The sequence below is a fragment of the Crinia signifera genome, chromosome 4 (genome assembly GCF_055691185.1).
Source record: "Crinia signifera chromosome 4, ASM5569118v1, whole genome shotgun sequence".
Taxonomy (NCBI): Eukaryota; Metazoa; Chordata; class Amphibia; order Anura; family Myobatrachidae; genus Crinia; species Crinia signifera.
The window spans coordinates 182,168,118-182,194,877 of NC_139220.1; the positions used below are offsets into that span (position 1 = coordinate 182,168,118).

Below are 26,760 nucleotides of genomic sequence, written 5' to 3' on the forward strand. Positions count from 1 at the left end.
ATGTGCATTGCAGGTGGGGCAGATGTAACATGTGCAGAGAGAGTTAAATTTGGATGGGGTGTGTTGAAACTGAAATCTAAATTGCAGTGTAAAAATAATGCAGCCAGTATTTACCCTGCACCCTCCATTTTCCAAACAAATTTGTACTGTGATCAGATCTGAAGAAGGCCACAGTTTGAGGCAAGGATGTAATCGAACCGCACAGTGCTGTGAAGTAGTACAGTACTGCTAACAGCACACTATCTGTGCTACCGAAATTTAACTGTTACATCATTTAAACACTATAGTCATGAGGATAAATAAATTCAAATGATCGGACTTACAAGAATCATTGTTCAAACCTAAAAAAAAATTGTAGACAATTACTGTATAAATATGCTGAGCCTTGCAGTGTCTATTGGAGGATGTGTACAGAAAGGGATAGGGTCTGACACAGCTTGCTAGTATTTCCTGGACAGTTCTTTGTCAAGCCATAGCTAAATGACATTCCTTTCACATACGTGAACTGGGTGGGCAGGAAGTATAAGTCCTTGAAGTAGGAAGGCTGGTTTATAGATGAATGGAGACTTTTGAGACAGACTTAAAATCCCCCAAAAAAGTATCGTATAGTTAATTTTACACATAGTGAGAAATACTTTCTATATATAGTTCACAAAGCACAAGGCAATAGAAATCTGTGATGTAGGCCAGAATATTCAGTTCACATAATAGTGGTTCCAAATACCAAATTCGAAATGCTTAATTGTTAACTACTGTTTGCTGGCAATGTATAAATAAATAAAGAATAAAAATAATAATAATAACACCTATAGTCCTGAAAGTTAATTTAAGTCAGTGAGTAGTACTCAATGCCGGTCGCCGTGGCCGGCGAGGGGGTTAAACAGCGAGGATCACAGAAAACCAGCGATCCTCGCTGTTTTACCCCCTCGCCAGCCGCTCGCCCTATTCAACTTTCTGGGGGAATCCTCGCCGTCACAGGACGGCGAAGATTCCCCCAAACAGCGAGACCCGCGGCTAATGCAGCGAACCTGCTGTATTTAGTCGCGAGTCTCGCTGCTTTTGCGGCCGCATACGCCGCTTCCTCCTCACTCAAAAAATGGAGCGAGGGGAATTGGCGTATGAGGGGGGGGTCAGTTGAATACAGATGACAGGGCGAGCATTGATAGCGAGCAGGAAGCCTTGCTCGCAGTCACCGCTCACCCGCGGCATTGAATAGACCCCAGTGGCATAACAATAGCCCCACAGACCCCAAGGTGACGGGGAGGCGCTGAGTAAAGCTCCATACACACCGAGCAATATGATTGCTGAGTAATATTGGCTCAGCAATCATATTGCTTAGTGTCCCAGTTTAATTAGCGCCCAGAGATGGAAAGGAGACACTGGGGGATAGCCTCAGGGGGAAACAGCTGGTCTCCAGAAGCCGCTGGTCTCCTGTGACCAGCAACCATTACAGGGCTGGTCGCGGGTGCTTGCTCCGAGCGACAGTTGGCCCTTATGCATGGGGATATGGTTGCTCAGCGACCATGTCCCTGGCAATTCTGGCTAGAATTGCCCTGTGTGTACAGGGCTTAAATGTGGGTGCCGGGGTCTGTGGGGGCTATCACTGCAACACTGCCAGGACCTGCAGATCTACTTGTCTGCGGTCCCAAAGCTCCTCCTGCTGCTAACAAAATGTCCACCCCCTTACAGCAAATAGTTTTTGAAGATGCATGAGAACACGTCGGCCTCCTCTAGCATTCTGAAAAATAGTCTGCTCTTAGAGGCGGCCATTTTGTATGGGGCATTTTTCATTAGCAGCAGAAAGAGTGCAGGGAACGCAAACAAGTAGATCTGCATGTCCCCCAACAGACCCGGCAGCAGCAAGTGAGGTGGGTGGGTACGGTTGGGGGGGTCATAACTTTTTTAGGGGGTCTTAGCTTTACTGGGGGGATGGCGCTGCAGAAATTTTCTTGCAGGGGGGCACACATTTTTTAGTTACACCACTGATTTAAGTTGTGTATTTTTTTGTTTCCCTTGGATACGGCACAGAGCTGCTCTCTGGATACCCATGTGTAAAGTGTCATACTGCTATGGAAAGCCATCCTCCAGGGTACAAATTGCTTGCACGGGGGAAAATCACTCAGTTTGTATGCACTGTGCAATTGTCAGCCCAGAGATTTTCCCCATCATCGATGTGCATACAAGCTTGGCAAAAACACCCAGTGCGTACGCACCTTTAGTAATGACTTCACCTGTGCCCAGCTAGGTGGTCTGGAAAATGTGAACTGTTGGTAGATCTTGAGAACCTATTGGCCAGATCTGCTCTAATGTATTTATATCCCCCTGGAGATATGGTATCCAGAACTGAACACAGAGGGGCAGATTTATTAAGCTTGCTGAAATGATAAAGTGGCTAGTGATAATGCAGATCCTAACTGTTATTTTCAATAACAATGACCTATACATGCATTGTATTTCATGCTGATTCCTCTCCTTATGTAACCAAGCATCTGACTTGCCTTCCTCATTGCTTTCGTGCATTGCTTCTCTGCCTCTAAAACACTTGAAATAGTGAATCCTAAATAATTTTCTCCTCAGTGGTTTCCAGTATGGTACTCTTGATACAAGATGTAGTCTGTGACAACACCCCCAATATTATATTTTTCTTGAACTTTCACAAATTGAAATAATATGTAACAGAAGAAAAAAAAAAAAGAGGGAGAGGAAGGGTACGCACATAACACAGTAATAGTAAATCTAATCCTAAAAAAAAAAGAGAAGCATTAGTCTATCAATTAACAGTACCATAATAAATCCAAAAAATATATATGTTGTTGTATATTTATGGATAAATATACTTAAGCTTCAAAAATTCAGAGGTCATTTTTCCCATAACAGTCAATCAGATTCTGTCTCTCATTTTCTAGGATTCATTAGAATCTGAATGGTTGCTATGGGCAACATCAATACAGTGATAATATCGAATTTACCTCTTAAAGGGCTAGATTCTCTAAAATTCAACAGTGATAAAATGGAGAGTGATAAACAGCCAGCCAATCAGCTCCTTCCTGCCGTGTCACAGACAGTGTTTGAAAAATGTCAGACAGGAGCTGAATGGCTGGCTGTTTATCACTCTCCATTTTATCAGTTTTGAAGTTTAGAGAATCTGGCCCAAAATCAGATAGCATAGCTTAAAATAAAATAATATATTATATAATGAGAGGCTACGAGTATAAGTCAAAAAGTATTAACAATGAAAGGACACAAAAAGGCAATGGATGCCTTTGGGTTTTTTGAGGCCCAAGTTCATTTTTTAGCATTACATTGTTACATTGGCAACATTTTTGCCTATTCCTGTAGTTTACTGTACCTAGATCATCAATCATTTCTTTTACCATTCCTGGTATGCCTACCCTGTTGTAAATCTTTGTGTGTTTCTGCAAACATGCATACCTTCCCTTCAATACCATTTGAAATGTCACCAATGCAGATATTAACCTTTTGGGTGGTATGCCTAGAAATTTCCAGGCAAATTTCCAGGCATACCATACAGTAGGTGCATGCCAGCGGTGCCTCCATCTGTACACCACTGGCGCACCACCTCCTAGGTCGTGTCTCAAACCCCCCCAATCGCTCCTTTTAAGTTTATTTAGCAGTCTGTGATATGGTACAAGTATATTACTAAAGTTGAGATATGCTATATCCCCCTCCTCCCCCTGACTTTATTTTAGTCATTGACTCAAAAATGTCAATAAGATTTGTTTGACATATCCCGCTAGTAAATCCATGCTGTTTGGATATTGCAGAACTCTTTCTTTTAATAGTGTTTCTCTTACCTTCCCTACTACTGATATAAGGCTCACTTTTCTGAAGTTACTTGCTTCTTCCTTGCTTCCACGTTTTGCTCTTTTCCACTCCTCCAGCACTGGTTGAATAATTCTGTTAATGGTGCTATCAGCACATCTTTAAGCTGTTTTTGAATCCTTGTATGTTTCCCATCTGGTCTCATTGATTTATCCACATCAATTTTGAGAGAGGGCCTTCTTCTCTTTAAATATACTACGTAACGTGAGGGACGTGAAAGAAGGCTAGATGTATGTGGACACATCTGTAATGTGCTCTTGATTTGTCTAAATATTTATTAACATACAGTAGGATGAGTCCTCTGGACAAACATTCCTAGTCATCTGTCATTCTCTTATTCATGTTCTGAGTTGCTGCTGAGTTAATTCCCTATTAAATCTAACTGTGAATATTGATATGCAGTATCCTGTAAAGAAAGACCAGGTAGTCACATCAACACATTCCGCTGGGAAATCACCTTGGGATCTTATACATAAATGTCTAATTTCATAGCCAGCATAGGGCCAAAGTTCTCATTAAGCACAGCAGAACCGTGAAAAACATGCTCAGTTTATATTGGGGATAGAAATTGTGTCACCAAACCCTATGGTAATTCAGCAGCCATTATTATTGTAGCAGAATGAAGATACAGCAATGTAGTCACACATCTTGTTTATACTGTAGTATAAAGGGTCAGCAATGTACAGTTCAACGCCAAAATGTTGACAAGCGGTCGATATATTATCAGGTCATGGACATCAACATGGATTTTTCACGTTCTTTTGGTGTCAATTTGTATATTTAATAATTGAACCTCCAAATTAGTATACCACATCCCTATTAGAGTCCATGTGGATGATAAAGTAAGAAAAGGTCTCAAAAATAGCCCCCCCCCCCCCCCCCCCCGTTTTCATATTAGCCATTGTCATGTCGACATTTTGTTTGTGGAGATATTTTGAAGATAAAGATCCAGGAACAGGGTTTGGATTAGCTCATAATGTCTAGGTAGACAGTCATAAGGTCGTCATGCAGTAGGTCAACACTGGTAAAAGTTCAACATACACTAGGTCAACAGTGACAAAATGTCGACTTGGAGGAGTTGAAACATGAAAAGGTCTACATGCTTGTTTTGTAGTTTTTTTTGGTGTCAGTGTCAACAGCTGAGCACGACGACCCCCAATTTGTGTAGCATGTAGCCTCCCCATGCTTTGGGTCAGATTCTTTGCTCTGAACACTTTAACATTCCCAATCAGTCCACGTAGATGGTACAGCTTGAAAAACGTAAAAAAAAAATAATCTGGGGCGCATTGTCTACTCTAGTGAGTACCCACTATGTCACTGATGTTGCGCGCGTCCACCGGGTCCCATCACCAGTGATCTCGCTGACTACACATATTGCCTAATGTGTACCCAACTTAAGTGAAGACTGTTTCTGTTTATTGCATAAGTTCTACATCCATTTCCTTCTGCAAAATCTCCTTGGCTGTCCCTTATCCTTGCAGGTGGGTCCATAGGATGCAGCTGTTGATATTTTAAAATACAGAAAAAATAAATGAGTCAACTATTTATGTATAACAGCCCATTTATTTTTTATTACCAAAATGGAATGTTCTGTAGTCAATAGCTCCTTATACCTTGTTTAACTTTACAGGCATGTAAGGGTTTACAGATGATGCTTATGCATCTTGGTGTACTAATATTTAGCACATTATAAAAATGCAGTGTATTTGTTCTATTTTAGTTTATTTCTCTGGTATATAGAAAATCAAGTGTATACCTGCAAGTTTGTTAAGCTACTTCACAAGAACACTTACATGTTGTTGTTGTTGTTGTTATTATTATTATTATTATTATTATTATTATTATTAGTAGTAGTAGTAGTAGTAGTAGTAGTAGTAGTATCAATAATAATAATACTACTACTACTAATAATATTATTATTATAAAACTTCAGATATTTTTTTTCCTGCAATTGGATCTATGAAATTCTACTGGAGCAGTGCCATAACTTTGGTATTATATGTCAACCACCTACTTATTTAGGGGATAATAGATAATGATGCATGTGCCTTATGACAATTTGCTCATAATGCCTGTGGGCAGCACAGTCTCTAGTACTGATTATAGCAATCATTCCAACATGACTCATTTCAATTGAGACAAAATGTTTTCCTTCTAATTTTCCACTGATTTTCTGATTGTAATGACATTACACTGAGTATTTAATTCAGCTCCATCTAATTAAATTTGAAAATCAGTGGTAAAGTGGAAGCAGAACATTGTATTAGGTGAACTGAGACATGTTGGAAAGAATTTTCTATACTCAAGATCTTGGTCCAGAACCCAGCATCTGCTGTATGTCATAATGTACAAGTAGGGTTGTCTCCCCAAGTTGGAATGGAAAGCAATGCCTTAAAGACTTTGAAATAATTAATCTGCACACACTGAATAGTGCAGATCCCACAGCTTTGAGACGCTTTCTCCATAGTCGGGGCCCTGAGCATTCATAGTGGGTTCTTAAACTTCGTTTTTCTGAACTGTCCTTATTCCAGCAAGGTAGTCCTGATTTGGTACAGTGTCCTGCCATTTTTTCTGGCCTCCCCTGGACCCTTGGACTGAAATGTGAATCCACAGCTAATATTGGGAACTAGCCAAGTGTGCCCGCCTAGTGCTGGTAATCTACCTACATTATTGCAACAACCTGTCTAATGCTGGCATCTGTTGAGTAAAGGAGGGGTGGGATGGGGAAGGGGGGTTGTTAAATTATTTGGTACTTATATGTTAGTTGGGCGCCCACTATAGTAAGTACGCTCATACCCCCACTATCCATGTCGGTATGGAGTTGATTTTATATAGTGTGGCGAGCCACCGAGCGCGAAGCGTGGCGATCGGACGTGTCAAACTAAGCAAATAGCTTAGTGGGCGCCCAACTAACATATAAGTACCAATTATTTATATATGGAAGTTTACCATTTATTTCAGTTTTCCATTTATTTTCATGAATGAGCTAAATAAAGGTTTCCTACAGCATTTGTATGCTCCAAGCATATACCATCTGCATATCAAATGCTCACCAGATACCATGGCAGTAACTAGGGGTGTGTAAAAGGTGCTGCCATACAGGGCCCTGGGTGCAGCACAGTTGCTTCCCCACAACACCCGCATGTGGCTTGCAGAGATCCTAGAATGGCACCCTGCAGAGGGCTCCGTGGAGGTATCCTGCAGATTGTGGAGCTGCACTTTTGTCCATATGATGCTCATGGCAGGTCTCTACTTCCTAGATTTAGAGAGAGGTGTGGCATAATGATTTGATTTCATGGGTTTAAGAAGGGGGCTTGCATAGGGTGCTATGGCCTAACTTGATACCACTTCATTTGTATGTGTTGCGCAAGTATTTTAAAACATTCACGGGCCCTATTTAATTGTTGTTCCCCGCTCCCTGTTTTTTTTCCCTTTCATTTTCATCTACCCGTGGTGGTGTGTGGGAAGTGTGGATTCATGCAATCTCTGGCACACTGGATCTGTAAGGTTCTGCATGTTCCTCACAGTAGGGGTCCAGACAAGCTTCCTCCGATGAAATGGTGGGGTATCTTGATTTGCTGGACCTCTAGCTTACTGAAGCTGTGTGTGTGTGTGTGTGTGTGTGTGTGTGTGTGTGCATGTGTGTGTATGTATGTGTGTGTGTGTGTGTGGGGGGGGGGGGTCAGATGTATGCAGGCAAGTATCCTGATTTTTTAGGGTGAGTAAAGTGTCATTATAGCCATGTTGCTTTACAGTGCCGGTAATCTTGTCATACTGAAGCGGGCCATCTGTACGATGACATGATCATGGCCACTAAGTCCCTGTACTCCATCCTGAATCCTTTTCATATGTTGCATCCCCTGCAATGCACACCAGCTGAGCCAACCTGGCGGCTCTACCAGAGAGTCAGCAACTATGAGGAGCCATATTATTTGTCAGAATGACTAAAGGTAGATCTGCTCCCATTGCTACCTGCACAGGTTAAATTGAGAGCAATATCTGTGTGTATTTAGCCAATTAGGCAAATGCTTTTTCTCATGTTATTTTTTAATGCTGAATAAACAAATAAGAAAATGTACTAACTTGTACTGTATATAAAGAATACGACCGCATTTTGTAAAAAATTAGTTATACTGTAAGTCATTCATGCTCCTTCTAAATGTGGCCACAGCTGTAGCATTACACAGGCATACTAAGAATACATTATCTAAAGACATGAGTGCACCAAGGGTAAGTGTATGAAATGCACTAACATTGCAGTGTTTCATCTCCTCTGGCGTCTCTCTCTCTCTCTCTCTCTCTTCAGCAGAATGAGAGCTGTCACAATGCTTTACAGCCAGGCTGATCTGATTTGTACATTTCAAGGGCAGAGCTGACAGTTTTTAGTAGAATGAGTCAAATAAGTTCATTTAAAAATGGTAAATAAGTTCATTTTAAAAGATGTTATTAAGTTTATTTTGAAAGCTGTTATGTAGTTAATTTTCTTGTCTTTGATGGTCCTTTCTTTAGGTTATGTAGCTGAAATTATTTAAATTAGCAAAGCAACATACAGATGTGTCCACATACATCTGTTCTGCGTGTGCTACAAGCCGAAGAACACATAGGGGGAAATTTACTAATACACGAATGGCTGTATTCATAGGCATTCGTACCCGTATAAGGCCAGTATATGGGCATTTGTATTCTTTTGTCAGACATATTCGTATTTCGGAATACCAATGCATACGCCATCAAATCAGAATACGCCATCAAAAGAATACGAATAGGAATCACTGTTCATTTGAATGGGGATTTTTAAATTTACTAACCGACTGTATATAAATACAGATGGAATTTCACCCGAAAATACGGCTGGAAAATATTCCTCATTTTCCAGCCGTATTTGGTTGAAGCCTGCATGGATCAGTCAGATCCGTGTAAGCTTCTCAGTGTAAAAATAGAATAAATAAATACAATTATTTTGAAAAAAAAAAAAAGCTGTGGGGTCCCCCCTACGACTATAACCAGCCCTGGGCTCAAAGAGCCAGTCCTGGTTTTTGAAATTCAGGGGCCAAAGAAGTTGGGGGATCCCTGGTATTTCTGAAACCAGCACCAGGCTCAAGTGCCGGTCGGAAAATATGAATCAGGTGAATTCGGCAGATTAGTAAATTTGTCCTATTCACAATTCATATTTTAATCAGAATACAGCTGATGCTGGTTGTATCCATTCGTACCCAGGATTAGCAGTATCCTGGAAGGTTAGTAAATTCCCCCCATAATATGAGAGCGCTGTGCAATTCTGTAGTTCCGGCTTTGTTTTCTGTGACTTCTATAAAAATGAATCATATCTGCAAAGACATACACACGGCTTATGAAAATGATATGCAGCGTGCCTATGTTATCTGTTGGAATATGACTATCTGCAGAAGCAATGGAATGTTACATTGTTTTCAACCATTTAACAAAAAGAGGCCCATCGATACCGAGTCACACCACTGCATGGCAAAGAGCTTTTTAATGTGCAAGGCTAGATATATTTAGGCACCATGTTCCTCTGTGTACATAGACAACAGATACACACCATGAAAACCATCAGGTCACTGCTGCGTCTTTGTCGCCTCTTCCCATTACCTCCCAAATACGGTCACTTCCTGTCAGTAACTGTGATTATATCCTCCCTACAAGCGAGATTGCAAAGGAACCTTGACACATGCGTAGTGCATTCACATTGCACACGCAGTCTGCAGATCGCTCAGTTGTAAAAACATCGGCACAGTGTACAACGTCGAATTAGGCCTATAGCTAAAATAAAAGTACATTAAAACAATATAAATATTATCAATAACTATATATTGAGAATAGAACCATCGAATGGTAAGTGCGTATTTGTCAGAAAACATTCACTTTCTGTGTATTGTTTAAACATTGGAATATAATATAATATATAACATAAATATTTTGCGCTAACCAATAAAGAAACAATATGCAGGCATCAACTGACTGGATTAATAAAATTGCAGAGATAATTATTTCTGTTTTCAAAAACATGTAATCCAATCTTTTGTCTGCACAGACAAACCAGAAACAATGACATCACCCAGTAGACACAATTGGATAAACTCTCTGTAGATTAACTGTATTTATGTCAGCTGGGACCTGCCTACGTCTTTGTTCTATGGCTGGGGGAGGTCTGATGTGTTCTGGTCCAATTAGGGGCCTATCTTTGGGTGAGCAAGTGTTGTGCACAAATATTTGCCACCTAAGGCAGTGTTGCCAACCTTTTATCTGTCCTCTGTGCACGGGTTTGCCACACTGTTTTCTTTGAATAACACTGCTTCTATGGAGTATCTTTCTGCATGTAGATTTAGAATCAGTGTTTTATGTAGAGGAAGACATGAAGGGAAGCAAATGCTGTATTTGTGAATTTTTTTTTTTCTAATTGATATGCCTCAAATCACGTCCCAGTGGACAAGAGATTTGTTTTTGGACCTATGCACAAATATATATGCCAAGCAGACTAAAGATTATTGCCAACTTGTTTATTGCTTTCCTGCTATTTTGGGAATACAGTAGCTTACACAGAGTAGAATAGTGACCATATGCATGCATAATTGCACATATGTAGATATTCAGGTTCTTGTCCTCACTGCAACAATTCATAGTTCATATGCACAGCCAATGGGCGGTATTCAATGAGCCTGATTCGCCATGTTTTTATGGCGAATTTGTGCTGTTTGGCAAATTTTTGACTAAAACGGTGAATCACCCTATTCAATGACCAGATGGCGAATACATTTGAAGGTTTTTTTCGCCATGATTCACCGAGTAGCAATCGCTATCTTTTTATGGTGAAGTGGAATGTAAACTTTTAAAATGAAGTGTTTTGTTTTTTACATTTGGTGTCAAAAAATCAGGAATTTTATTCTGAGGAGGGGCATGCTATTTTTATTCATGTGCTGTAAGCACATGAATATATATTTAATAAATATTTAATAATACACAGCAGCCAGCAGGGGGCGCTGGAGCCGAGCCGCTCATTAGATATTCATATATTCACTGCACCCGATCGTTACATATGCATGATCGGGTGTAGTGAATATACCCGGTCCCCTGCTGGCACCCCGGGGGGCAGCCTGTGCTGCCTGGCACCCGGAAAGCCCACCTCCCCCCCACAAACGTTCTGGGGCAGGCAGAGAGACTTCCATCTCTCTGCCTGCCACCGTCCTCAGGCTCCCTGCAGCGTTCGCCGCAGGAGCTCATATTCGCCGGTCAGGGGCAGCGAGCCCCTGACTCGTTGAATACCGGAGCCGGCGAGGCTCCGGAACGCGGCGACCCATGGCGAATGTGCAGCGAATCCTGAACAGGATTCACTGCACCTTGCCGGTATTCACATTGAATACCGCCCAATGTATCCAGTCATAAACATTGTTGTCTTCAAGGTGAAGCATGCACAAAAATAACAGAACTCACCAATAGGAGCAGCCTACTCTCACAATTAACGTACATATGTCATTAATTTTACATATTTTGAATTATTTCACCTGCTCTACTACTTTTTTTAAACCCAACAGTATGATTTCAATAACTCCTTAAAGTAAGGAAAAGTGTGTATTTGACTTATTGCTTTTATGAAAGGTCAAACTACATACTGTATATGTCTGTGAGGTCAATCCTATTAACCCCGAAGGGTGCGAGTTGCCGTTCAGGTGCCGTTTTTACACTGATAATGGCACACAAATTAACCCTCACTTGCACCCTTCGTAGGACCGAATTCACTGAAATTTGCTTGCACCCCTATGAAGGTGGGAGCACTTTTCCGCTAATTCGGCCTGCCGTAAAGTGAGCCTGGTGTCGTGATGATTAGCACTCAGCGAATCATCTGCACACATCAGGGATAATAGGATTGACCCCTTATGCTGCTTGTCCTGTCAGGCATTTGGCTGTGATTGAGCAACAAACATACATTTAATTTTTATATACAGGTTGAGTATCCCTTATCCAAATATCCATTATCCAAATTATTCCAAAAACCATGTATTTCAGAAAGTGAAAGATTTTTTTTCCCCTAAAAGCACTACTGGGGACATCTGTAATTGGCACTACTGGGGACATCTGTAACAGCACAATTGAGGGCATATGTAACTGGCACTACTGGGGACCTCTGTAACAGCACTACTGAGGACTTATGTAACTGGCACTACTGGGGACATCTGTAACGGCACTACTGAGGGCATATGTAACTGGCACTACTGGGGACATCTGTAACAGCACTACTGAGGGCATATGTAACTGGCACTACTGGGGACATCTGTAACAGCACTACTGAGGGCATATGTAACTAGCACTACTGTGGACATCTGTAACAGCACTACTGAGGGCATATGTAACTGGCACTACTGGGGACATCTGTAACAGCACTACTGAGGACTTATGTAACTGGCACTACTGGGGACATCTGTAACAGTACTTCTGAGGACATATGTAACTGGCACTACTGGGGACATCTGTAACAGCACTACTGAGGGCATATGTAACTGGCACTACTGGGGAAATCTGTAACAGCACTACTGAGGCCATATGTAACTGGGACTACTGGGGACATCTGTCACAGCACTTCTGAGGACGTATTTAACTGGCACTACAGGGGACATCTGTAACAGCACTACTGAGGACATGATATGTAACTGGCACTACTGAGGACATATGTAACTTGCACTACTGGGGACATCTGTAACAGCACTACTGAGGACATGATATGTAACTGGCACTACTGGGGACATCTTTAACAGCACTTCTGAGGACATAAGTAAATATGTGCAAGAAAATAATTGCTTGGCATTTAAGTACAGTATCCGAGATAGTACACAAACTTTGTTTCATGTTTTGAAACCTTGTTTCATGCACAAACAAAAAATATATTTGTGTGTATTTCATGTGATTGATGTGTTTTAAAATATAAAAATATTCTGAAATACGGAATAATGCGTTATACAAAATTCGGTACTTCTGTACTTTCACGGCGCCAGCATGGCGCCGCGCGTCAGAGTCCCCTTGCGGGGCTCGCTTCGCTCGCCACGCTAATTAAAATCAACTCAATGCCAACATGGATAGTGGAGGTATGAACTATCCATGTTGGCATGGCGTTAACTTAGTTTATTCTACTTAATTAGTGGCGAGCGTAACCCGGAAGTACGCGCGGCGCCATGCTGGCGCCGTGAAAGTAAAGAAGTACCCAAAATTCTTCTGGTCCTTAGCATTTTGGATAAGGGATACTCAACCTGTATTAGTATATTATGTAGAACTACATGGTAAATAAGGCTTTTTATTTGTTGCACCTTTGAAAGGAATGTACAATAAAATGTAACTTTTAATAAAGGATGCTTTTAAAAGATTGCGAACATAAAAACACACTAACACACAGATAAACACAAATAGTGATTTAAAAGAGGAAGAATTCCTCATGCAGTGTGCCCCAGATTTGTAATACAAATGACAAATTGGAAATTTTTATTATAGATGTCTCCTGGTGTGTATGCACCACGGAGAACCCCACTTAAAGGTTTGCTGTTAAATTCTGCGGTCGGCGCACGCTTCGCAGAGCTTCTTCAGGACTTCTTCGTCCTGAAGAAGCTCTGCGAAGCGTGCGCCGACCGCTCGCAGTGTGTCCCCCCTACCCTCTCCCCACTTACCATTGTATTTTGATTATGTTTGGTTGCGCCTAACGGGTTTTCCGCCGCAGCTGGAACCCCGCTGCTTACTGATCAGGTTGTGACGGCCGTCACCTGACTTCAGCAGCACTCTGATTTTCTGAGGCCGTGCAAGGGCACATACCTCAGATGCGCCTCACTGACAGAGTTTAGGCGAGTCTTTGAGACATGGCTACGGTGACCGCCACCAGGGCAGGTAACGGAGACGCTCTCCACACCCTGCACCGGGAGTAATTTCCAGTATTAGTCTCAAAGCCTCTCTGTAAAACCATTTGAGCGCAAAATCCTGAACCCGATCCCACAGTGGATCTCATTGTCTAAGAAGGGTTATCAAAAGGTTGCAATCATTCACGAATTATTGTCTGTGTAAATATCAAGTCAATCGATCTATACCAGTGATTGATACAACGGTTGCGCCGACAGGGATTTCGCATCACACGAATAATAGGACTTAGTAGTCAATCTCCCTTCAGCACACACGAAGTCGATACATGTGAACCCGATCTCATGGTAGATCTCATTTTCAGGGTTACACATGAAGTACAACTGTTCTTGAATTTAACAGCAAACCTTTAAGTGAGGTTCTCCGTGGTGCATACACACCAGGAGACATCTATAATAAAAATTTCCAATTTGTCATTTGTATTACAAATCCGGGGCACACTGCATGAGGAATTCTTCCTCTTTTAAATCACTATTTGTGTTTATCTGTGTGTTAGTGTGTTTTTATGTTCGCAATCTTTTAAAAGCATCCTTTATTAAAAGTTACATTTTATCGTACATTCCTTTCAAAGGTGCACCATACTGGACATTCTGTGCTTTCTCTTTCTCTGTATGCTCAAAATTTATGTCCCATGGTAGCACACCCTTACAGGTTGACTCAAGTGAATCCCACACGAAATAACCTATACAAGGGTCCACCTGAATGAAAACGATACTATATTTTCCTGTGCGACTGGTACAAACCCTTGCTCTCGCTTTTTATTTGTTTTCACATAGCAAAAACAAGTGGGTGTGAAGCTGTACAGATTTCCAGAGCCCAGGCTTGCTGAATGGATCTGGCGGAGACCCAGGTTTACTGCTGATGAAATGGGAAGGGCTACATTCAGCAAGGGAGAGAGAGAGGACATTGCTGCTGCTCAGCTTTTCTCCTCAGTCACACGCTACTGTTGATCCAGGGAGTCTCCTTCATCTCCCTGCATGATGTACAGGGGTAACGATTGCACTGATGGCCCCCCACAGGGATCCGCCACTGACCATTCAGTGAGTGGTGCCACCGTCCCCCAATGTTCTTAATATGCCTTCATAAAGGGCTTATGGATTAGATATAGTAAAAAGGTCAAACCTTATATATAACCGAACATTTATGGAAGCAAAAGGAGAAATGACAGAAAATATAATATTTACACTGAATTGTATAATTTGTACTCTTGATAATGGCAAAAAATGTACAGCTCTCATCGAGAGATTCGTCCATAAACACCAAACCGCTTCTGCCATTGTACAGGATCTGCTATTCAGCCAAGAGTCTTTGAAACTGGTCTCCAGCAGGTGTTGATCTGGGGGAACATTCTGATTTCCATATTCTTAAAACTCTTGAACAGCTTTAAATGCAATTGTAACATTTTCTCTGTAAATCCACTATCTGAGCAAACGTTACTTAAAGCAAAAGTAACGTATTCATGGTAGTGGATATTTAATCAATACCAATATTTGCTAGCTACCCTCACAGCGTGTATCCGGGCCATCTTAATGGCATTGTGGGCCCTAGGCAAAGCAATGTACTGGGGCACCTACTTAAGTAAAAAAAAAATCATAACTTCCTGCGGTGTCTCTCCACCTGCTATCAGCCATCCAGCCATTATGCTTGAAGCCATTGACTCTTAGGCTGTAGGCCGGTAGAGAATGTTTCCCAGCACATCTGATTTGTGTCATTCAAAACCAAAGCAACCGGGCAGCAATCTCTATTAGCCTCACAAGAAACCCCCGAGGCACCAGCAAACCCCTGCTTGAAGGCCCTTAGAATTGTGTAGCCCATGCGTTAAGATGGCCCTGCATGTATCATGTATATGTGAAATAGCATTCCACCTTCAAATAATATGCAGAAATTAGCATTATAGAACAAAGGCCCTTTAAGGAAATATAGTACAGACCTTCCCCTAGGTGATTTGTCTTTTACTCCTGCCTGTTTGCATGCATGGCATTACTTATAGTTCAGTTGATGATTTTTCAAGAAATAAGTCAATTTACAGTCTAAGCCCTTGGAGTTTGCTGAAGGCAAATCATTTCTTTTTATTATGTTAATCAAGGACGTTTGCTATACAGAATATAAATAGGCTCTCTAAATATAGCCCAAACATGAGTAATGTTTGTCATTTGCTTTCCGTATATCAGCAATTTTGCTTAGTCCTAACAATAAAGGAAATCAGCAATACAGAGGTCTGTGCTTTTTTACCAGGCATTTAGTGCCGCACAGTCACCTACGGAAATGTTTTACCGATGTGCTCCGTTTCTAGCTGGAGCCCACAGAAAAATGCCTGAATGTAGCAGCCCCCAGGATTGTAGTACAGAACTGGCAAATTGATAAACCTTGCCAGCAGTTCAGAATGAGTCCAACTTGTTGTAAATCTAACTATACTACCAGTGAAGCTCTATTGTGTTATTCAGTCATACACAGAATATGGTTCCAAAAAAACCCCTGCAGGAAAGTTCACAATTAAATTAAAGATCCAATGGACTTCAACTTTATAAAAAACTGAGATCAACACATAAATTGAGGACTTCAAGAGCACAGAAAATTCTCCATTCTGCATAATCAATTAATAATCATAATTGTAAAATAAAACAGAAAAATCATATCATCTCTTAAAATTAGCAAGGACATAATCAGTCAAAGGCTGACCGGCTGTCGTGGTGAATAATGAAAGCAAGAGCTGTGACATGTCTGGCTCTCCTGAACAATTCAAGCTCCTGGCAAAATGTTCTGTTCTCCCAATTATGTACCTGACACCACATCCTGCTGAATAAGATGGCTTATTGCAAAGTGTGGCATACTATCAGCAATAGCCGTGGAATCATTATATAATTATTACAAATCAGGATGGTGTTGCAGCATGTAAGAAATGTAAACTAAAATTACCCAACCACAGATACAGATACCTAATAAATATCATGCTAACATACAAGCTAGATTATGTATCTACAGTATATAATGGTCAGAAATGGAGGTTGTTGTGGATCATCAGGTCAGTTGTGTCTAGGTTGACCCCAAAGAGGTTGACATGGAAAAGATTGACATGAGTTTTTCACAAGTTTTCTGTCAGTTTGTATATATATAAGCATGTGAACCATCGATTTAGTGTATCTCGTACCCTTGCATAGCTTGATCACTCGGCATAAACCGTTCCCAGTCGTAGTCCATATGGATGGTAAAGTACAGATGTAGCCATGCACATCCAGGTCTCCTTGACGCTCCATAAGAAGGACCTGTTAAGGTGCACTATGGCCTAAGATGATCCAAAGCATGTAATTACACTGCTTCGCTGCTGGGTGGCAACTGGTTCACTAATGAAAACTACAGTACAGTGCTTAATAGCCGCGGATGTAGGATGTATATGGCACTACAGAATACAATGTACATGTGCATTCAATGTACTGTACCAAGGCCTGACAAGCAGCCCAGTACACAGTGACATTTTACAAAACAAGAGGGTAGTCCTGGACTCTATTTACATTTTGCTTTAAAAAATAATTCTGGGTTCCAGGAGGATCACTCTGCATCATGTGTGAATGAGCTGACAGGCCTCGGTTACAGTAGCCATTGTGGCTTAGCAGATAACTATACTCAATTGTACTAGTACAAACTGGCACACAGCTTTTTACAGAGTGCATTCTATGTGTAGGAAAAAACTGGGGTAGGAATTTCTATGGTGCGTCACTAAGGAAAAGCTATACTGTGGGTAGGAACCCTGGGACCCACGGGGAAAATATCCAACAAGAGGAAAGAGAGGTGAGTATAGTATGATGGCGCTTGACCTTCACATTTTCTTACCCATTGTAGAAGGTCAAGCACCATGACACTATACCCACCTCTCTTCCTGCATTCTATGTGTGTTGACTACTGTTTAGGTACTCTGCTCCACCGTTTCCATAGCTAGGCTCCTACCCCCAAACTTTCGTCTCTATGCTAGGCTCAGTTACATTGGATACTACATTGCTACTGACCTTGTAGAGCAGAGCACTGTAGAAAGACGCAAACTGCCTGTTTGTAAAGTGGAAAAGAACCCTGGCAAAGCCGTGCACACCGTGAGCTTAGTTCTGTAAAGCAGTTCTTGCACTATATTACTGTACTGTATTACATTGAAGACCTCACCCATGTGCAGGGATGATTTTCATCTGGAAGATGAACATAAGCATTATAGTCACCAGCTACGTCATACGGGTATGGATCATAGGATAGACAGAAACTAGGTCGACATGCAGGAAGGTCACCATGGACATTAGGTCGACATGGGGGAAGGGTGACAGTCAAAAGGTCGACATGGGGTTTATCACCTGTTTTTTTTGTCCCGAATGTCAACGCAGTTAACATGGACACTGAAACATTGCATCGCGTCCCTTCGCATGGCTCGCAGTGCTCGCCATGCTTCGAGAACGCCACGCCCTAGAGGATGGTAGGGCATTAAATACTGCCTGTCGGCACACGTCTGCTAAAAAAAAGTGAAAAACCCCATGTCCACCTTTTGACTGTCGACTTTCCCCATGTCGATCTAATGCTTGTGTTGACCTTATGACCCTTTCGACCTAACCCATGTTGACCTTCAGTCATGTCAACCTAGCGGTGTTGACCTAGTGACCATATCCACTTCATACACCACATTAAACCACGCTACAACATAATATGCTGCCCTGCGACAAGGAGCAGTGAACCCGGAGCATACGGACATTTACACAGGTGATGCAATGATTATTTGGACTTTTAGGGAGCAAATGGTGATTTAGGTCTATCAAAAGTTTTATTGAATTATGAATTATTATGAATCATTTCCCCACATTGATTTAGGATACAACAATATACATCACAAGAAACAGCACACATCCAAAAAGCTATAGAAACCGTAATTTCTAATGTGTACAAATTTCAGACATCCTAAACTTTATAAGGAGAGGTTAAATGTTATGGGCAGTATCAATGGTATTCCATATGGGCAGTGCCGATGGTGTAATGGTTAGCATTACTGCCTCACAGCACAGCAATGAGGTCATGGGTTCAATTCCCACCATGGCCCTAACTGTGCGGAGTTTGTATATTCTCCCCATACTTGCGTGGGTTTACTCCGGGTACTCCGGTTTCCTCCCACAATCCAAAAATATACCGTTAGGCTAATTGGCTCCCAACAAATTAACTCTAGAATGTCTGTGTGTGCTTGTGTGTACAGTTGGTAGAGAATATTGATTGTAAACTCCACTGGGGCAGGGACTGATGTGAATGTTTAAATATTCTCTGTAAAGTGCTGCGGATTATGTGTGCGCTATATAAGAAACTGTAAATAAATGACTAAATGAGAGCCCAGATAATAGATTACAGGCAGCCTCTACTGGGAGCTGCAAAACATGTTACATATGGATTTGTACAAATTCACACATTGCTGAGAATTAAGGTAGTGGAACATTGCAGATCTTCCTGATCGCTACTATGAGCTGTAAATTAAATTCTTGGATGTTTGGGCTGCGAGTCACCAGGGAAACAGTCTGAATGTTGGCCACTTGCTGCCACCACATTTAATTGAATTCCCTCCTTTAAATTGATAAGTTATTTTTGTAGTAAACTGTAGGATGTCACATCTATTCTCTGCATCAGAGATTACATGACATGTCCTCTCTAATTTGTGTTCCTTACAAAATATTTTATTCTCATTGGACTTGATTGGATTATCATGTGAGCTCTGTGTGTAAATATAAATGACATATAATTAAAGATTTATTTGTAATCTGATAGACAAAGGGACTTTAGAGCCCTTAACCTTTCAGTCATTCCCGATGTAGTTATCCATAAAAAATGATCACCTGTAAATTACATTAACAATTTTTATTTCGAAAGTGCTTTCACGTACTGTTGAGTCTAAGGTAAGAGGGAAAAATAGGCCTATGAATAGAAGTGTAGGGATTCCTGTCTAATCGTTACACCAGACATGTCCAAAATTTGGCCCTCCAGCTGTTGTAAAACTACACATCCCAGCATGCCTTGCAACAGTTTTGCTATTAGGAAATGCTAAAACGGTACTTGTGTATTATCAGGGCACCCGCGAAATCGGCCGAAAATCTCATGCAAAAATTGGATGCGATTTTAAGGCCGATTTGCATGCTATTCCATCATCCCACTATCCAAGTCAGCCCAATGCGTGGCGAGCGACTGGTTCATACCCCCACTATCCACGTTGGCGTGGAGTTGATTATATAAAGCGCGGCGAGCCACCGAGCCCGAAGCGTGGCGAGCGAACCCGTAAACCGATCCCGAAGAGTGGCGAGCGGACATGGATTACTTGACGTGTATTTTGCGTCCCCTCGCCACGCTTCGGGCTCGTTTTCCGCATCCGCTCGCCACGATTTGGGCTGACTTGGATAATGGAGGTGGGTACTTGTTTCCTAACATGGCGCCCCCGATTTCCATCATAGTGCATCGCATCGCATGCAATATAGATGCATACAATGCATGCGATGCGATGGGTGCTTACAATGTTAAATGCACCCCCATTGTCAATGCCACGCAGATGTTGTGAAACTACAAATCCCAGCATGCCTTGCCACAGTTTTAACTCCCTTATAGCAAAAGTGTTGCAAGGCATGCTGGGATTTGTAGTTTCACAACATCTGGAGGGCCACAGTTTGAAAACCCATGGTCTAAAGTGTTCACACACAATTAGAACGTTAATATGTTAGTTTCTGGGACGTACAGACCTGGAAACATCTAATTTACCTGTAGTATTGTATATAGTCATATTTTCCAAGGAGACCCATTCCACAGGGGATACAATAGTCTCTTTTTATGTCTTTCACTTATTTGTCAAATGTAAAAAGCCCTGGATGTACATATGTTAATATTATGTAGGTATACATGAGTAATTTATTTCAGTGCTGGATTAAAGCCCTGTACACACGCTTAGATTTGCTTTAGATTTGATGTTAGATTTGATTTTCTATTAGATCTGGCATTAGATCATCCCATTAGATTTGGCATTAGATCTGTACTTTTGCATTCGATTCGATTTCGATTTCACAATGTAGGCACAATGTACTCATTCGATTTACTGGATCTAATTCGAGATTTCCTTGGCTGCACAGTAGATTTTTCTATTCGATTTTGAGAAAACAGGAGCGCGCATCGAATCGAATGCAGATCGAAAGTGTCCTAAAAAACATTCGATTTTGCTTCTATAAGCAAAATCAAATCGAAAACAGGGAAAAATCTAAGCATGTGTACACAGCTAAAGATTTATCACTCTAGGTTCATTTTCATCATACCCTCCCCCAACCATGCAATTTTCTTCACTCCTCTAGTTCTACTATCAGCTTTTTTAATGTATTTCCCATTACATCCCTATCATTACAGTTAATCATTCTCTGTCTTCCTTGAATTCATTACTTCTTCCTTCTTAACACTCCCAAAATGTATTTTTCAGGCCTCCTGCAATGTTTTTGTTCCTGTCCTCCATTTCCTCAGCCCATTGCTATACGTCCTTAGACCTTCTCCTCACCTTCCATTATATTACTTTGGTAATACAGGTATTCCCAGTAGATAGGACCATCAGTCAAATCTTTATATACAAAAGCATAAGTTTGTTTGTATGGATCTTCGACAGCCCTCAAGGTGAAGCTACCAAATCTTACACGGTTATTTAGTATTGAAAAATTAAGCTGACCACATAGTGACAACGGGACAGGGCAACACATATTGAAAACATCATGCTACTGTATGTAATACCTCAATGTGACGTCAGTGAGAGGAAGAAAAAATAAAAACACACGTGCTTGCAATTTGCTGGCTACTCACATCCAAAAGGACAGAAGACATTTAAGCTAGCAAAGCCACAGTCAAATAGTTACATAGTCACAGCTAGTATTGTTTATTTCACTTAAAGTGCAGGTAGTGGGGTATATTCAGTGCGGACGGAGAGGGGGTTTTTATGGCGAGGTGAGGTTTGCCACTAATGCAGCGAGCCCACTGCATATAGCAGTGACCCTCACTGTTTTGGCGGCTGCACTCGCTATTTCCACCTCGCCTCAGGGAGCAGGCGAGGTAGAATGGCGAATGAGGGGGGAGCGTTGAATACTGATTGCCGACTATAGGTGCTGTTCGCCGTATAGCTCGTAGTCAGCCACTCACCCCCCCAGAATTGAATACCGCCGATAGTTAGAGAATAAAGAATTGCAACAAATACTTTTGTTAACTTGTATGGAAAATGATTACAGTTTATTCCATGTGTACATTTGCACATTTTCACTGCCCTTGTTTCTTAGATAGAAGTCTTTTATGTAGTGCGAGCGCCCCAGTCATGGAATGGGTGAGACTTTTCCTGCCTGCTTCATATAAACCCATTGTTCCCTGGAAGGAGATATGAGTCATGCCAATGTGGCTACAACACTCGGAGTCAGTAACAGCGCTGACCTAGAAGATGTTTACTGAATGGATGGATGTGTCACTTCGCAAATGGAACATTCTGCTTACGTTACAGAATAATATATCACTTTTATCCCCACAAAAAAAAACATAAGACTGAACAGTATATAGAGTACATATTATATATTTATACAGCCAATTTGCTCATACTTTAGAATTAATGTTGATTGTGAACTAGGCAAAACATTGCAATTGCAGTCACAGGTGATCAAACCAGGTTTTTGTAGACATTTGTCATTTTACTCGGCCTGACCAAATTGGCAGGATGGATTATGAGCATTACTGATAAATGTCAGGGTGTTACATGGCCACTCCATCATGGACAGAACATGATCATCCAGAAGATCAAATGGCGGCACTGCATCAAAGTTTTCATTAAGATTACTATGTCAGTTTGAAGGTTTCCCAGAGGTGATATATGTCTAGCAGATAGACTTTTGTGTCTGAACTGTCTCAGATGTTGACACAACTGTTATTTTCAAACAACATAAACAAGTTGGTCTCATTGAAAAATGAATTTGTGTAAACTAATGGTGCATACACACGGTGCGATTTTGGCTACAATTTTCACTATGTTGTCAAAATAGGATAGAAATAGAACAGTAAGTTAGCGAATGTCGCACATTGTTTAGGAGGCTTGCGATACAGATGAGTGGCTCTGCGGCGTCGGTATTATAAAGGAAAATAGACTGTGCAGGCAAGTCCACTTTGACTATTTCCCCAGTAGAATGTATTTGGCCTAGGTCAAAATAGGAAGATAGTCAAAACCGCAAGTGCAGTTAATCAAAATCTCATAGATGAAATAGGATAGGAATAAGATAATCGGCTATTAGCCTGAACCAAGTGTACATAGTTTGAATATTTTAAGAGAGTATCTTGTTAGCACTTTACTGCTGCTAGTAGGTTATCCAGCCCCGATGCTGGTGATTCTTCCCTCCGATAACTGTTATTATTCGGTATTAAGCTTTGAGTGTCTCAATAAACAGCCATCGGACCAACGATAACACATGGCATCAGGCACTTATTCCTGATCCAATGCGTTTCCATGGGATACCGTGATAATGACCATCAATCGTGTCATTTTTCAGTCATTAGTCATGTTACCGCCTGAAAATACATTGGTTAATAGGATACCGCCATAAATATCCCACTCTCTAGGGGGGTATTCATGTGTTTTTCAAACACATGAATTCATGTGTTTTTCAAACTGGTGGGCGCTGTTGGCACCTGACAGCATAACAAGTGTTGTGCTGTTCGGGTGGAACATTACACAATGGAGCAAATCTTTATCAAAACCAGAACAAATGATCAGAGATTAGCTTTCATTTGTCTAGCACAATGAAAGCTTTGTTATGTGTTTCAGTTCCTATTGGTTAGTAGGGTCCGAGAGCAGAATTTCAGCTTTAAGAAATGTTTGTAAAAAATAATAGATAAGTAATCAAAGCAATAATTATCTACAGCTATGTACATTGGGCCTTATTTATGTTTGTATGCTGTGGCCGATGTTCACTCAAGTGAGCGATTATTGGCAGACTGCACGTGTCAAGGTGTCACTGCTTGCAATGAGGATTCCATTGCAAAGTGATTGACAGGAAGTGATTGTTTAGAGGTGTTAATGAGGAGTGGTTGCAAAAACACAGGCGTGTCCCAGAGCCCATATGTACAAAAACATGGCACCGTTGCTACTGCTGCAGCCAGTCTGTGTAGCCATAGGGCTACCCTTATCCTGGAAGTTCCTCGATTTTGTTTATGGGCTGCAAATGTGTATGCAATTGTGAATGACTTTCCGATAGTTCCGGTGGGGTCTGTCTTCTTTTCTGGGCTGCAGCTTCACTTGCTAACATTAACAGTTCCATATCCCTGAAAATCTAAATTACAATTGCATTTGCGTGCAGACATGAGTTCGTTCCATTGTACCACATTAATAACCTGGATTTCTCTTCTTTTATAGCCAAAGCTGCTAGCCAAGGAGCTGCTTGATCTAGTGGCATCACATTTCAACCTGAAAGAGAAAGAATATTTTGGAATATCTTTTACAGATGAAACGTAAGTGAGACTTGCAGCAAATTATAAATTGTTTCTTAAGAGGAGAGAACATGTGGATGTGTTGCCGATCAGATTTTGCCTATCACCACTAGATAAATGATTGCTCTGATATTTTGATTGGTTGCTATAGGTGATACCTGCACTTGTCCTCTTTAAGAGGTGTTTAAATCTCCCTCTTGGACATCACTTGCTGGCTGGGGTTTGTATACACTGACCAGGAAGCGCAAGTTTTGGGAAAAAAAATGAAAACAATATAGTAGTGATTTTCTGCAGTTTAAGAGTCATTAATTTCTCAACATATTTGTATATTCTACAAAAGAGGGTGGTTGTGTTCACAGTGGCATTAATTAAAAGTCAGCAGTAATTATTTATTTAGCCTAAGATATAGAGGGGGTAAAAATGAGCTTAAAGCAGCCCATACACGCTGCTATGAGGGCGTGCTTTCCATGCTGTACTAGCACAGATCACATTGCATTGCATTGCATGTGCATCCGTTGTGCATGCAATGCGATGCAATTTGATGAAACCTAAGTACAAAAAGTATGTGCTTGCACATACTTTTTGTACTTAAGGTGCCCATACACGTACCAATTACCCGGTACTTTTTGTGCTAAAATAGCATTGTTGTGCATGCGATGCAATGCTATTTTAGCACAAAAAGTACCGGGTAATTGGTACGTGTATGGGCACCTTTAGGTTTCATCACATTGCATCGCATTGCATGCACAACATGCAATGCAATGCAATGTGATCCGTGCTAGTACAGCACGCCCACAAAGCAGCGTGTATGGGCTGCTTAAGTGCACAGCTACCAGGGAGTTAATAATTCATTAGGAATTAATTTTCAGTGGTCTAAAACAGCACACAGTCCAAATCCAACACGGATGTTTGGCATGTCATTTGCTGATTAGCAGGAGCTTCATGTTCTGTCTAAACTCAGTAATCCCTAATAAATAAATAAATGTGTGTGTGGTATGCCAATATTAATTTGAGCTGTGCATCATCAAATCTCTATTACTGTCATTTACTATCCCACCCTTGCATACAATGTCTTTACTGTAATACATAAAAAATGTTTTTAAAAATAAGTGTAAAATAGAATAAAAAGAGTAAGGCTAGGGCCACAAACTGCATTTAAACAGGCCCCTTTCAAGGGGACCTGTTTGGCAGGAAGGCAGCTGCACATGTCGGTCTATGTGGCCGTCTCTACACATATCCTGCTGAACTGCTGAGCCATCGGATCCAACCGCAGTATGCCACTGTTCAGCAGGATAACAGAAGGACCGGGTGACAGGTACATCACATACATTTGAATGTATGTGTGTACTCACAGTGGTTATACCACAATACCTGCTACCCGAATGGGTACAAAATATGGAACTGAGAGAGCAGGCTGCAAAATCACCTAGTACTCAGTGTATTAGCTACTGCGGTGCCCTCATCTACTTAAGTTCCCAGCAGCAGCCTAGCCCCTGCCAGTGTCCTATGGAGGGAGTGAGAGGCCCTGTCCAGGACACATACACAGGAAGGTTTCACCAAGTCTCCCGAAGGGCTCCATACAGTGGAAATCAGCACTCACCTGCAGACAACTGGACATACACCGATGGCAGCAGTCCAGCACAGGTGTTGTTTATTTCCACCTCCCTGCAACAACAGCTCTCACTAATTTCTACATTTACCTCTCCTGACTCTGCTGTTTCCCACCTCTACCAGACTCTTGAAACAGCCCTTGATGAAGTGGCTCCAGCTACCCATTATACCCCACGTAGGCTTAGATGCCAACCGTGGCACTCCAACACAACAAGACAACTACGAAATCAGTCACGTAAAGTTGAACGCCAATGGCGTAAATCTCGTAATATTACTGATTTCCTCACATATAAGACTAGCTACCACTCCTACTGCAATGCTTTGGACACGGCCAAACAAACATACTACCAATCTCTCATCTCTTCTCATGCCACCAACCCTAGGCGACTTTTTAACACATTTAAGTCTCTTCTGTACCCTCCCCCTCCTCCCCCACCGGCTACCATCAGTGCACAAGAACTTGCCTCCTACTTTAAGGACAAGATTGATAACATCCGAGATGAAATGGTATGCTCCACAATCTCTAACCCTCTTTCTGCCACACCTGAACCCTCTGGCACTTTCTCTTCGTTTGAGCCCACAAATGAAAAGGAAGTATCAGCACTCTTCTTATCCTCCTACTCTACAACCTCTCCTCTAGATCCTATACCTGCACATGTCATTAAAAATCTATCTCCTGTGCTTATTCCAACCTTAACTAAAATCTGCAATCTCTCTCTTGCTACTGGTACTTTTCCGTCTCTGCTCAAACATGCAGCGATTACTCCCATTCTGAAAAAACACAATTCTGACCCTAACTCTCTCTCTAACTATCGTCCTATCTCTCAGCTCCCATGCCTCTCCAAGCTACTTGAGAGACTTGTCTACTCTCGCCTAACAAACTTTCTTAACTCCAACACCCTATTAGACCCGCTTCAG

The 26,760-nt window shown here is 41.4% G+C and overlaps 1 protein-coding gene across 5 annotated transcripts in view; it reads left to right on the plus strand.

The window, feature by feature from the left end:
- Nucleotides 1-26,760, plus strand: part of FRMD4A (FERM domain containing 4A) — a 432,053-nt gene that overhangs the window by 254,444 nt on the left and 150,849 nt on the right. For all 5 annotated transcript variants that reach the window (XM_083183113.1, XM_083183112.1, XM_083183111.1 and 2 more), the window contains exon 3: nucleotides 24,158-24,252. In XM_083183113.1, the coding sequence (XP_083039239.1) occupies nucleotides 24,158-24,252 (95 nt within the window). The remainder of the gene's footprint in view (nucleotides 1-24,157; nucleotides 24,253-26,760) is intronic.